The following is a 13,890-nucleotide window of genomic DNA, read 5'->3' as shown; positions in this document are numbered from 1 at the left end:
TCAGTGTCCAATTCCCTTTCCGATTTCCGTTGTCAATTTTCTTGAGCAGTTCCCACATCTCATAATCGTGTTCAGTTCTCGCCATTTATAACTAACTTTACCCCATCCCAGTTCCTTTTTTTTCTTTTCCATCTCCCGTTTTCGACATCGTCCTTTTTGTTTTTCACTCCCTTTAATCCAATTTTCCTTTCTCTTTGTCCACAAGTATTGAAAGAAGAAAATATCTCCCCATGAGAAAGGAATGCAGAAATCTAGTGCAAATTCAATCGAAAAGCAACCCCATTGACCTTGTTAACCTACAACCTAGCTTCAGCTTACTTCCTTGTAATTGCGACCGGTTTTCTTTGTTTTTTTCCTTTTGGGTCACTAATGCGTTACATTCTCTCTTTTTTAACCCGTTCAATACCATTCCTTGAGACTTGCTGACTTAATATTGGTAAGATTTTAATGTTGGAGCCTCGTTTTCCTACTAGACGATTCTCTTTTAATTTGTCCAGCCCCGGCCCTGCCACCTGCCCCAGCACATCCTGCCCCCACCCCACCACCAACAACAGCTAATCTTAGGGCGCTTTCCTTTTGTCAGCACTGGCCGGCCAGACCCGTCAGTTTGCAAAGAAAATGCAACAATTGGAAGAAACACTTGCGAGATAATCCTTCGCATTCTTCTGGAGGAGTATATATCATCCTCAAAACGTGTTACTATGAAGGCGTTGTAAAGTTAGTCCTTGCAAATGCCTGGTCTGGCCGGTCAGTTTTGTCAAATGGAAAGCGCCCTTAGTCACACCCTCACGGAAACGAAGGGAGCCGATTTTTATTCCTTATAGTAGCTCACAAACGTTATGGACCTTAATGCGATGAAAAGTTTCAATGTTGAAAAAGTAGCTTAAAATAGTTCCATTCATTCGTCTCTTGTATTTGGTGAACGCATTTTTCAGACACGGTGAGTGTTCGTTTATTTTTTTGTTGTTGTTTCAAACTGGAACTGAATATGTTCTGTACGCATTTGTGTGGTCCTCCCAGAAGCTTCAAGCACAGAATATTTACATTTACCAAAGGGAGAATTGTCGACATTCTTTTCTTCTCCCAGCGATACCATACGTCTACAACTGCATTGCATGCACGAAATGTTGTATTGAAAAGACTCCTGCCAAGCGTATTGTTTACGTTTTGAGTGTCACTGGTCAAGTTGGCGCAATGGTTTACAGTAACATTGCATTTATACATACACACGATTATTAAAGGAGGCTATGCCCAACGTTTGAGGACATCAACGGCAAAATCTGATCCGTATTAGAAAAAACAAAGAGAAATACAAGTGGACTTTGACACGAGTGTTGATAATGTTAATTTGTGTAAACACATAGATTTGGGTGCATTTCAAGCCGACGTTGCGTGGAAGTCGGGAAGATACCCATCGGTTTGAAGAAATATGATGGTGAATTAAGGCACAGACTTCAGTGTCGTATACTTTTTAAGCTCGATTTAGACCAAACTTTCGAAATTTTTTGGCTTTCATTTGGTTAATTATTTGTATGCGAACACAGGCAGGAGAGGAGGGTGTCTTCTGAGCACGCTGGAAAACTTGACATTTCTGAAACAATTACCATATTTTGTCAGTAAACACAGTGAATGTATCTTGTAAGTTTTATCAAAATAAAATTCGGTAAGCTTTAGTTTTGTACACGTAGCGCGCTGCTCAAAACTCCTGGAATTTACCTTTTTGATCGCCGTCGGCGAAACCCAAATTCAATTTTGTGTTGTAGCGACGCAAAAAAAATAATAATTATGAAATAATTATCTCACTTTTAAGACATGAGTACCAAACCTTTTTGATGGACACAAAATGAGGGAAAACTATTTTTGGTTGCGAAAACCGGTGGACCGCTTTTAGCGGGATTGCCACTTAAAAACGTGATGATAGAGAGGAACGGAGAGAGAGAGGAAAAAAGTTATTTACCAGCTAAGGATCGGTCCATATAGCGAAAAACTGTGACCTCGGTCTTGAAAAAGCTGCCCTTGGCCTGCGGCCCCGGTCAGCATTTTCAAGACGGAGGTCACAGTTTTCCGCTATACGGACCTCCCAGCTGGCAAATAACATATTTACTGTCCGATTAAATTTAGAGGAATTAACGATAATCCTTATTAGTATCATTCAACGAGTGGACTAATACAAATACTGCATTTTAATTGGCTACGCTCCGAGAGGACTATTAGCAATAGTTCTCGAGTAGCGAAACGCGTGACACTTTCTTTCGTTCTTTCTTTCTTCAACTTGCATTTGCTAACTGCATTTGCTAACTTTATTATTGCCTTTTCTGTCCGACTAGTTGGGTGATACTAAAATAATTAGACCCTTCGCCCGAAAGGGCCACATGCCAATAGCCCATTCGTCCTCGCCTCATAGGTTATTGAACCATAGCCCTTGCGGGCTACGGGTCTAATTGTTAAATATTCCATTTTCGAAATATCAAATATTGGGCTTGATAGTGAGGCAGTGAGGACAAAAACAGTAGAAACAAGTTGGAATGACTGTGAAAAATATTTGCATATCATCCACTTTCCTTTGTTTTTTTTTCCTTTTTTGTTTTTTCCTCTAAACCTCTCTTTCAAGCTGAATTTTAATACATCGAAAAAGGCCTATTCAGAGGTACAGAATGGGTTGGTGAAATAAGCCAATAATAATATTTCGACCTCAGTCCTTCCGTGAAAATTGGTGCTTAAAATAAGGATGTATTTGCAAGTTCTTGTACAAATGTTGACCCTGGAAACAGGTCGGAATATAATTCCCATGACCCCATAACCTCTCCCTGTACAGAGTCACCTCTACAATATGGCGAACGAGTAGTTATCTCATATGAAGATGCTCCATAAAATGCAATTACCTAGTCTTTCCCAGTCGGTGTCCTAGAATTCCCTTTGACTTACAGTGGTGGATACACCTCAGCAACAGTTCAGAAACTAGTAATCGAATACATACAGTAATATGAATATCGCTATTGACAGTTCCTCCCTGCCATCACCTCAGCCAGGTTTATTTACTCAGGTAAAAGGATCCATGTTGCAACAGACAATCTTCCCGGACAGGTTATTTTCTTCTCCTCAAACAAACATGGTGTCTTCAAGTTATCATGTGAACTTTTCCCAGTCATTGAACCCCATAGCTAACTTGAGTAGTCCAATCACATCTGTTACTTGGTCGACAAATCCTGGAATTGAGTTTCAAAGAATTGAGTAGAGTAGCCTTTAATGCTTCTCCGCTTTCATAGCTCAAAAGTGTTCGTTCAGTGCCTGTAGTCACTTATGGTCATCAGGTCCTCTCCCCTCATAATTTAAAGTACGGAACTTCTCAGAGAAGCCCATCAAGTGACCCAAGTTTATTGAGAGATTTCACGACTAGATCCATGAAAAGACAACACTCACTAGCTCATTCCTTTTTTTTTTTACAAATACATGAATGATGGAAAGGTGTGATGGGCCCATGAGGAGGATTTGATACAAGTTGGTTGGCAACGAGCAACGGGCGAACGAACAACTGATTGTGCCGCTGATTGAATGGACAGCAGATTGTGGGACACATTGTCCATTCAGGATCTAGATAAACGCCTTAGCTCCCCAGGAGTACTAGTAGATCAATTGGTACAACATCCGACCGGTGTTACGGAGGTCGTAATTTTGATTCCTGCCTAGAACTCTGATTTTTGAGTTGTCCTTTTGCCCTTTTCCCTTTGTAAACCAACTTGTACCATAACACCTTCCTCTTTCAAAATTTGAGTGACGAAACGAAAGAAACTATTGAACGTTAGGGTGTAACGGGTCACACTTATCCAACCGCTCTCAAAACACTGAAAAGGCTATTTGGAAACCCCAGCAGTGACATGTGGTATCAACTTAGCGAAAGAAATGTTTGGCAATTCGTAATTCGCTCAATACGATTAGATAGGCATTGCGTGAATATCCTATAATGTAAAGGAAAGGCTTGCAAATCATGGTGCGTCAAGATCGGTAAATCTGCTGTACACTTTCCTCAGAATAACTCAGCAGAGCTGCAGCGACTTTCATATGACCTTGAAAAATAAACGTGAAAACAGAATGTAAACAAAAATGCAGAACATTTAATTGGCTTATGGAACAAAAACAAGCGAGCGCTAATTTTCATTGGCTTAGCGAAAGAGGATGCAAACAACGTCATCTCTCCATGGAACCCTCTGGAAAGCGATCGCCATTTCGCTTTGGAGTTTCCTTGGCGGGAATAAGGAGAAGCTTTGTTTTAATCTTGCCAAACATTGGTCCGTGAATAAAACAAATTACGAACACTTTTTCAAGGTCATGCAAAAGTCGCTCTATCATGTGTTTACCCACTGATTAACCTCAGAGAGAGATGGTACCAACATATTAACAGTCACGTGGAAAGTTAAAGCTCCTGAGTGTCTGTTGAGCAAGTGTCGTATGTTGGGAGAGGACCAGTTGCCAACCAGTGAAAGGCTCCCGGTTACTAACGATGGTGAACAAGAAATATAGTCTTCATTCTTCACAACTCGTACCGTCCTACCTGTGAACATGGTGGCGTGGGAAAAGTACCATTCATGGAGAATATTGCTGCGACCGTACGCCTGGTTGATGAGATACAAGTTCAAGTTGAGAAGCAAAGTAGAGAAACAAGTTCTTCCCAGGGCGCGACAGAAGTTATTGACTGATGATGATCTCAAAGAGGACTCTCTAGCATTATTTCAGTTGGCCCAGGGTGAGTCATAAGACGATTGTGAGAACCTCCAGCCTGGTAGACCATTACCATATAGCAGCTCACTGCTTCCACTGAAACTATTTTCTCAAGTGGAGTTATCAGGGTCACAGGTCATCTAATATCAGCTCCAATACATCCAATTTCCAGATTCCTTGCTCAAGACCTTCACAAGAATCACCTACATGATGGAAGGGAATACACTATGGCCCTCGTACGTCAGCATTTGTGGATCGCGGGACAAAAATCATTTATAAATAGGAAAATCATCAATGATTGCTTGCGTTAATGTTGTATAAGGAGAAGAATCAAGCCAAATGTACCAGTGAGGGCAGCTTTGCCCAAGGCCAAGCGACTTGCACTCTTTGAAACCTCATTTACGAACAAAGGAGTTGGTTATTTTGGTCCAATGAATGTGAAGAGGGGAAGAAGCACCGAGAAAAGATGTGGTTGCGTTTTCACATATCTAATCACCCGTGCCGTTCATTTGGAAGTGGAAGGTGTCTTGAACCCTGATTCTTCATCATGGCGTTTAGAAGAATTCGATTCAGCAGGAGAGGCAACCCAAAGACCATGCGTTCCGACAATGGAAATAAATATAATTTTGTTGGGGCTAACAGACATCTAGGAGAAGCGTTGAAGTAACTAAGTTAAAAAAGAATCACCGATAAGCTGCTGTCTAGCAATGAAATCACCTAGTACTTAATCCACCATCATTGCAGCAGTTGGGAAGAATTTTTGAGTCGTTGGTAAAGCAAGTGAGGATGGCAGTGGGAACCGTTATTAATGCATATGACAAAGTTACACCAGAGGAGACACTTCAAACAGTTGTTGTTGAGACAGGGGCTGTACTAAACAGCCGCCCACTTACTTCAGTCAGTGATGTCTCGGATGGCTTTGAAGAATTGACACCAAATCATTTCTTCATTGGACAGCATGTTTTAAAAACCCTCCATGCAGGTCTATTTGAATAGCACGAAGTTAACCATCGCAAGCACTTGAGATTGTATTTAACCAGCCTGATCCTGTGTTCAAAGTGGAATAAAGAACCAATTAAGAGATTTGCAAGAAAGGGATGTGCTACTTTTAAAGAACGGTTTTGCCTCTCGCTCTCACTTGCCCCTAGGGCGTTTCTGAGTAACAGGGGAGTTACAGCAGAATCAAGGTAGTGGATGCAAGAAACCGAATGGAATCGTCATGCGCCCAGCAACCAACCAAATAGGACAGAGGAGATTTTGTTGTGGATTCAGTTAAAAGAATAAAACCGGTGACGTGACTTATAAATTTTAATGGCGGAAGGTATTAAATGAGATTTTTTTAGGAACAAGAACTACAGAAAACTGAAGAAGAATTTTTTTAGAATTGAGAAATTAATTAAGGAAAATTAAAACAAAGGACTTGTTAAGTGGAAAGGCTTTGATTGCTGAATTTAACGCGATTGACAGTAAAAAAGTGGGAAACGCAGTTCCTCCATATAGAAAAATCGAGAACGACATAAACTAGTACATATATGTAAATTTGTTGTACGTATGATGGCAAAATATTGATCTTTCACCAAACAATAATGGAAGCGTAAGCAAAAGATGCATCATCCACTTTTTCATTGGTTCTCTATTCTTATTATCTTAAAGCCGACACTGCCGTGCCGTGGCGACATAAAGTAAAATTACAATCTTACTGAGACAAAATTTCAGCAAATCTGAACTAGCTGTGATCTCTCGCTTCTCTCGCAGATATTTTAAAGCAAGTTAAATGAATTGTAAAAACTTAAGAAATCTCCCTAAACATTAACAGTGCGTTATAAATTAGCTATTAGCTATTTCGTGTTACCCTCATTAAATAAATAACTTTCGTACTTACTTACTTACTCACTCACTCACTCACTCACTCACTCACTCACTCACTCACTCACTCACTCACTCACTCACTCACTCACTCACTCACTCACTCACTCACTCAAACCTATACTACTATATGGATGCGAAATATGGGGACCGGAGCTATTATCATATAACACCCATTTTGACAAAGCACTATTGAACAAGTCCATATCAAGTTCTGTAAACAAACACTAAATACCCCATGGTACACAGAGAACATTGCCTGTAGGGCAGAACTTGGACGGTACCCTTTAAAGTGCCCCTGTGACCAAAAAATCAATTCATATTTTTCTTTGGATTTCAAAACTATGTTAACAAAACACTAAGTGACCCACGTTTTAAGCCTTGATTTCAAAAAGACACCTCTTTATTTTAACTGGAATTTTCCTATTTAATGGTCCGCCATTACTAACATTATGTTCTTGAGAGAGCTGGATCAAGGAGAAAATGACGTCAAAGGCTCACTAGTTTAAGAATGCAATACGTGTGTACGCTGCAAAATTAATATGCAGCACGGGGGTTTTGGGCTTTCAGACTTTTAAACTCACGCTTTGCATATATAATAAGCTGCGTTCACACGCTGAAATTTTAAGCTAGTGAGCCTCTGACGTCACGTTTCCCTGGATTCAACCGTGTGAGTTCCAATCGGTCAGTTTTGATCGTGAGTAATTGCGGACCGTGAAATCAAAAACTTAATCTAAAAGTAAGCGGTCTTTGGATAAAAATCAAAGCTCAAAATTTTTCCAGTCAGGTGTTAAGCAAACACACTTTCAAAATCTGAAGGAAAAAAGGAAGTGGTTTTTTTTATCACAGGGGCACTTTAAGTATAGACATAAAAGCTTCAATATTTAGTTACTCGCTTAGATTACAGCATAAAAGAGTCAATCCTCTATTAAAGGAAGCATTTCATCACGCCAAAAAGTCACAGTCAATTTTTCGATGTATTAAATAATGACGAAACTATACGAATGCACCCTACAAGCAATACATCAAGCCAACTACACATCAAGAATGCTCTTTCCTCCATAAAGAAACAGCTTAAAAAGGACTACATTCGAAATTGGCTGAAGACTCGCAACAACACTTCCGAAGGCTCTAGAGAGAAATTTACACACAAAGAAGTCAAATTCGACTACCAATTGGAAGACTATCTCAAAACTATCAGAAACCCAGCACATAGAATAAGTATGACAAAATTGCGTCTGGGGGTTCATAGCTTGCGAATACAGACTGGGAAATATGAAAATAGAGGTGCAGCAATCCCAGTAGATGGAAGAACGTAAAGAAAATAAATGGGAAGTGAGAAACATTGGCTTCTGGGCTGACACGTTGATAAACTTCTTTTCACCACAAGTTTACGCGTGCCCTCTGAGCATCTGACATATACCCCTTCGTAAAACAGAAGCATTGGACCGAAAATACTATTAACTTTAACAAATGCAAATTCAGCAAGGTACAGATTTTGTTAGCTTGCTTTATGCAAAAACAAATATTGATGCAAAAGTAAATAAATATTGATACACAGTTTTTAGAAAGAGCAGAAGGAAGTTTCCAGGACGGTCGCTCGAGAATAACATATTTACAACATGAAAACAACATTAATTTTGAACCGTGAATATAGAATATAAACAGTTACGATCAGCGACAAACATTTTGGGAGATTTTTGCTACGTTCAATTTTGTTATTGTAAGTTTTGGCTGCACAAGTAAATCGCAAATCGAAAGTGACATCGCCGGAATTCAGCGGGCGCCGTGATTAAGTTACCGCGGCATGTTTACTTGCCAAACAGTGAAGCATCTGTGTCAAGTGATGGCAAGATACCGGGTTTTAGTAAGTTTCTTTTTCTGTCAAGTGTTATAAAGTTTGACAATAAATGAGCGAATTCAAAACAAAGATCACAATCGCCCACCATTGTTTCTGCAAAGTCAAAAATTTACTCTGCAAGACGAGGTTATTTATCACTAGGTAATTCCATCATTTTGGAAATAGCAGCTACTTTATTATTCACCGGCGTCACAATTTTTTGCTGATTTTGAAAACTCAAGCACGCTTCCAACAGACCTGTTTATTTTCATGAAACCTTTCCTGCTTACACAGCAATACTAAAAATATCCTCCCGTATCACGTTTCAACCTTAAGCTCGAAAATTCAATACACAACATGATATTATAATTCACAAAGGCAGAAAATATCACAGAATCCTTTTCCAGCGAAACATTTTATTGAAACAAACAACATAAGATGCACTAAAACGCCATTCGCGTTGCAATGACTTTCCATTGCTGGTTAACGACAATAACAAACTCACGAGGCAGAATGTATATTTATATTTAATTAAGTTAGCACAACAGAAAAACGCTAACCTCATTTTGACACGAAAATGCTATACTATTGCCATAAAAACTATCCAGTTAAGCTCGCATATTATAAAACATGATGAATTCATAAAGGCCACCTTTTCCAGCGAACAATTTTTTGAAACAAACAACATATTTGCTCTTAGAGGCGAAAACCTCTTCCTATTTCATTGCGTGCTTGAAGACAAGAAACTCAATCGTGTCAAATTACCATGTACTTCCGGTTCAAACCCTTTCCTGAAGAACATTTTCCTTGAATAACAAGAAAACGCTTTACTATTTCCTTAAAAACTATTCAGCACACATATCATGAAACATGATGAATTCATAAAGGCCACCTTTTCCAGCGAACAATTTTTTGAAACAAACAACATATTTGCTATTAGAGGCAAAAACCGCTTCCTATTTCATTACGTGCGTCAAGAGAAAAAATTCAATCGTGTCAAATATGCGCAATATTACAACAAACTAAAATTTCAGGATCAAACCGTTTCTATGAAGAACCTTTTCCTTGAATAATGAAGCACAAAATAGACGACAAGCTTTCTTTCAAATAATTCTTGGCTGTCCCATTTCCAATTTTTTTTACCTGAAGACTGTGCAGGGTTGATCACAGATCCACTTAAGGTGTTCGATTCGTTACCAGAGAATTTTCCATTTGGTTTCAGTGTTCTACATAACAGCACACTTGGTAAATATTATTTTAGAAATGCAGCTCACTTTGATTTCTGCTCGACGGGCGACAGATTGTTGTCGAAGTCCATTACTCGTCGCTTTTGAGATTCCAGGTGTTGGTTTTCACCGCCTGCCTAGTTTATCCGACTGAATTGCCATTATTGAGCTCCATAAGGGTATATTTTGTTTAAGGATCCACTAAAACGCCATTCGCGTTACATGACTTTCGTCGCCATTGCAGGCTCTGTGTACACCAGAGAAATCTACGCAGTTCCACTACCCTCTCGATCCTAAGAAAATACGCTCAGAAGGCTCTATGCACAAGGACACCACTTACCAGGGGAGTGACAGGCAAGACTTTTACCGACACGGAAAAAAAAAAACTAAAAAAAGAAAACGGAAATCCACCCATTTTCTGACTGGGATTGCCATACGGCAACCCAGTAATTAGCCATGTTTTCAGTAACACTGGGAAAAGAGTCCCCAATATTAATCAAGTTTGCTCGCAGATCTTTTGATTAAAATTGGTAAGGATACCTAATTAAACTGCATGTATTAAAATACTTTATTCTAAAATGACTGAGGAAGTAAGGCTAAAAACTTCTGGCGGCTATTTAATTAATGCAGTGGGCTCAGAGCTTTTGTACTTTCTAATTGTTGCGGAGAGGGTGAAGCGAGCGAGTAGCAACATGATCACAATTTAAGGCAAATCAGGTAACGCTCTCGCATCTGTATCAGAACTGATGATGTGGTCATGCAGTATTAATTGTAATCTTATTGGATTTGTGAAAAAATTGCTTTCAGCTATCGAACGAACATTGCATAAGTTCAAAATATCTTAGCTACTTTCAAAACATACACCTGTAGGATGTTTCCAGTTGTCTTAAACGATGAAAAAAGGTGTGGAATGGAGGTCAGCCATGTAAACATTTAAGTCTACATTTGCGGTTTCAATCCCTGCCCATAGGGCAAAGCCTCAATGGGGAGCTAGGCCATTTTTACCTAGGTCTTGAATTGAAAATATGTCCCGCTGGTCTACAGGCTCTACAAAGTCATACGGTAACGCCCCAATTTTACAACTACATGAAATGATGGAAAGGTGTAACGCGCCAGAGAGAAGGATAGGAAACAAGTTGCGTGACAACGGGCGAAAGGTAGTGCATGCTACCTTGCCGCCTTCCGGTTCAAAGGTGATCAATGACGTCATAATACGAAAACAAATAATTTGCTTGTCTCCCTTTGTTTCATCCATAAAACGGTGCGGGTTCAAGTCGTACAAAAAACGCAATTTCTTACGAAAAAATTAGGATTGTAAATGGTTTGAACCCAGGAGACATATCATAATTAAGTACGATCTTCCTGGTGAGTGTAGTCCTGAGAGGGACTGTTTGAGATGACATTGACTGACGTTTCGACAACTTGAGTGGAAGACATCTTCAGAGTCAAGTGATTTGTGTTACGTCAGTAGATACTATAAGAACTCTGGTCGTAGATTTCATTGGTCAACTTATTCGTGATGTTATTGCTCGACTGTCAGTTGAACCTAGATGTAATTGGCTGGAAAGACTAAACAGAGATTGGTGCTTTTCGGGTCCGTCTATAGGTCTAAGGTGTGTACGTATATCGTACAGCAGTACTGTGATAGAGTAAACCAGTGTGACGGTTTGTCTGTTGATGTCGTCAATGAGTCGTTTGTAGGGTGCGGGAAGTTGTAGGCATCGGTTTATTGGTGTCTGTTCTAAGTTAGTAAACCAGCATTCCAGTACGATCCGTTTGTAGTAGTTAGTGCTGTAGGTAACACATACAGCAGAGTCCCAGTTAATTCTGTTGTTTGTCTGTAGATGGTGTTTAGCAATTTTATTGTTGATGTCACCGTTCCGCGTCACTCGTCTGTGTTCAGTCAGTGTAGTGTTCAAATTTCTACCGGTCTCACTGATATAAGTGACCTTTTTCACAATAGGACAACGGAAGTGATACAGGGTGATAGCATTTAAGGCGTGGGTGCAATTACCTCCCAGTTAAAAAATTAAAATATAGAACGTTCTGAATTTAGGTATTGATAGAAAGTCAGAAATTTCGAGGCAAATGAAAATCTATATTATACTTAACTGAAGAGAGAGAGAAGCCCACACAGTGCATTTTTACGTCTCCCTGATTACTTGTCAGGCGTGCCACTACACCATCAAGGCTACCACGCTGGCAACGCAGCAAATTAATTAATGAGATGACTTAGCGGCGTGGGGATCCCTAGGGCTCAACTTTTTCTTCACTAGAGTGTGTATCATTGCCGCTATATTCCACAGACGGGGCTTAAAACAAATAACAGTCAGAAATTTCGAGGCAAATGAAAGGCTATACTATACGTAACTGAAGAGAGAGAGAAGCACACAGTGTCGACACACTAATCCACGAGGGTAAACTGGGCTGCCAGTGGTACGTGTTACACAAAACTAGAAGGCACTAAGTTGGGTGATGTTGAACTGCAGAGTTCCAGTTTTTTTTTTTTTTTTTTTCAAGTAGGGAGTCATTTAGACCATTTGAGGGGTCACCCAGACGTCGTGCCAGCAGTGGCCCTTTGGCTCACACGTTCTCACAGTGATCATGTCCCTGGGGCGAATCCGGAAATTCCAAAAAGAGGGGACCGAATAAATTGCGTCGAGAGCGCACCCCCCCTCTCCCTCTCCCTCTCCCCGCCCCCCACGTGCCCTCTATCCGACAAATTCACGTTAGTGATGTATATCTATTTGGCAAAATGTATTTGAAATAATAAAAGCTCTGAAACTAATCTGAAACTAATCATTATCTTAAGTAAAACTACCTGATGCACACTGTACCACTTGAAAGTCGGTTGGTTACAGAAGCTGTTTAAATACCGTGCTGGGAAAAACCGCCACTGATTTCCTGTTCCGTTTTCAGAGGACATTTTCCTGCATGTCATGCATACCTTGCAGTTGCAATAATCAAACGTTTATTCCACACACTAAGGAACGAGTGCATATGTTGTTTCCGCTTCATAACTCCTCTTCTTTTTAGTCTAATCTGATGCCAGGACAATTTTTTTTTTGGCTTAACACTTGCACCAAAAAGTACCGTAAAAACCGGGAGTTAACAGTAAAAGGTAAGCTAAAAGATACCGTGGGTGCCAGAGGAATTTCTTTCAAGGTTGGAGATTCGCGGAGCCTTCTTTCCGTCCTTGAAATAAAATTGCTCTGGCACCAAGGACAGCCAAAAGCCAGATGAAGGAAAAAAATTATAGTTTGTAAATAAAATTCCGAATTTCCAATTCTCAGCGAAAGATTAATGTCAATATACCGTAAAAATACAAATTGATCACGTGCTAGGCAACCACAAAGGTGGACGTGATCCCCTTGTGTCAACGTTCTTGTTTTACATTGAATGAATTACTCGGAAGAATGTTAATCGTTCGTCGTTCTCAGAGTAAAACAACTTACTTTTTAGCCAAGAAACGTCCGTCTTTCGTTTTTTCAATTTTGTTGTGATATTTTCCTGAATATTTACGTTTCATCTGTCGGGTCAGGAAACCTTCTTTGTCTGTTTAATTGAAAGTGTAAAGCCTGCCGAACACAATGAGGAAAGAGCTGAGCAAACTGCCTCGCGCGGCGATTTGCTCAGCCATTTCCTCGCTGTGCTGGGAAATTGTGGTGAGAAATTCGCCCCGCGAGGCCGTGAGGATAAAATCAATCATGTTTGATATTTTTGGCCTCGCGAGACAAATTCTTCACTGTGTGCGGCCATCGTGAGAATCGAGCTGAGCTTGGTTTAGTCAAGCATCCAATGACATCCAATAAAAATAAATGGCATACTCACGTGACTCCAGTGGTTCAAGATGGTGTCGGAGGATGAAATTCCGACGTCACTGAAGTCACGTGAGAATGCCATGTATTTTTATTGGATGCTTCATTGACCAAGCTCAACTCGATTCTTACGATAGCCGCACACAATGAGAAATTTGCCTCGCGAGGCTAAAAATGTCAAACATGTTTGATTTTTTCCTCACGGCCTCGCGAGGCGAATTTCTCAGCAAAAGTTCCCCGCACACGTGAGGAAACGGCTGAGCAAACCACCTCGTGAAGCAGTTTGCTCAGCATTTTCCCCGTCGTGTGCGGCGGGCTTAAACATCTATAAGATGTGAAAACATACTTGCGAACACTGCAACCTGAATTATCGCAAATCGCAATGCTGGCAAACACAATAGCGAACGAAAAGGATAATAAAATG

The 13,890-nt window shown here is 40.2% G+C and overlaps 1 protein-coding gene across 1 annotated transcript in view; it reads left to right on the top strand.

The window, feature by feature from the left end:
• The first annotated feature begins 4,557 nt into the window (after positions 1–4,557).
• LOC138020580 (uncharacterized) overlaps positions 4,558–13,890 on the top strand; it is a 67,241-nt gene continuing 57,908 nt past the window's right edge. The window contains exon 1 of the mRNA XM_068867540.1: positions 4,558–4,741. Coding sequence (XP_068723641.1) covers positions 4,558–4,741 — 184 coding nt within the window. The remainder of the gene's footprint in view (positions 4,742–13,890) is intronic.

The sequence above is a fragment of the Montipora capricornis genome, chromosome 10, assembly GCF_036669925.1.
Source record: "Montipora capricornis isolate CH-2021 chromosome 10, ASM3666992v2, whole genome shotgun sequence".
Taxonomy (NCBI): domain Eukaryota; kingdom Metazoa; phylum Cnidaria; class Anthozoa; order Scleractinia; family Acroporidae; genus Montipora; species Montipora capricornis.
This window is presented reverse-complemented; position numbering and strand designations above follow the sequence as displayed.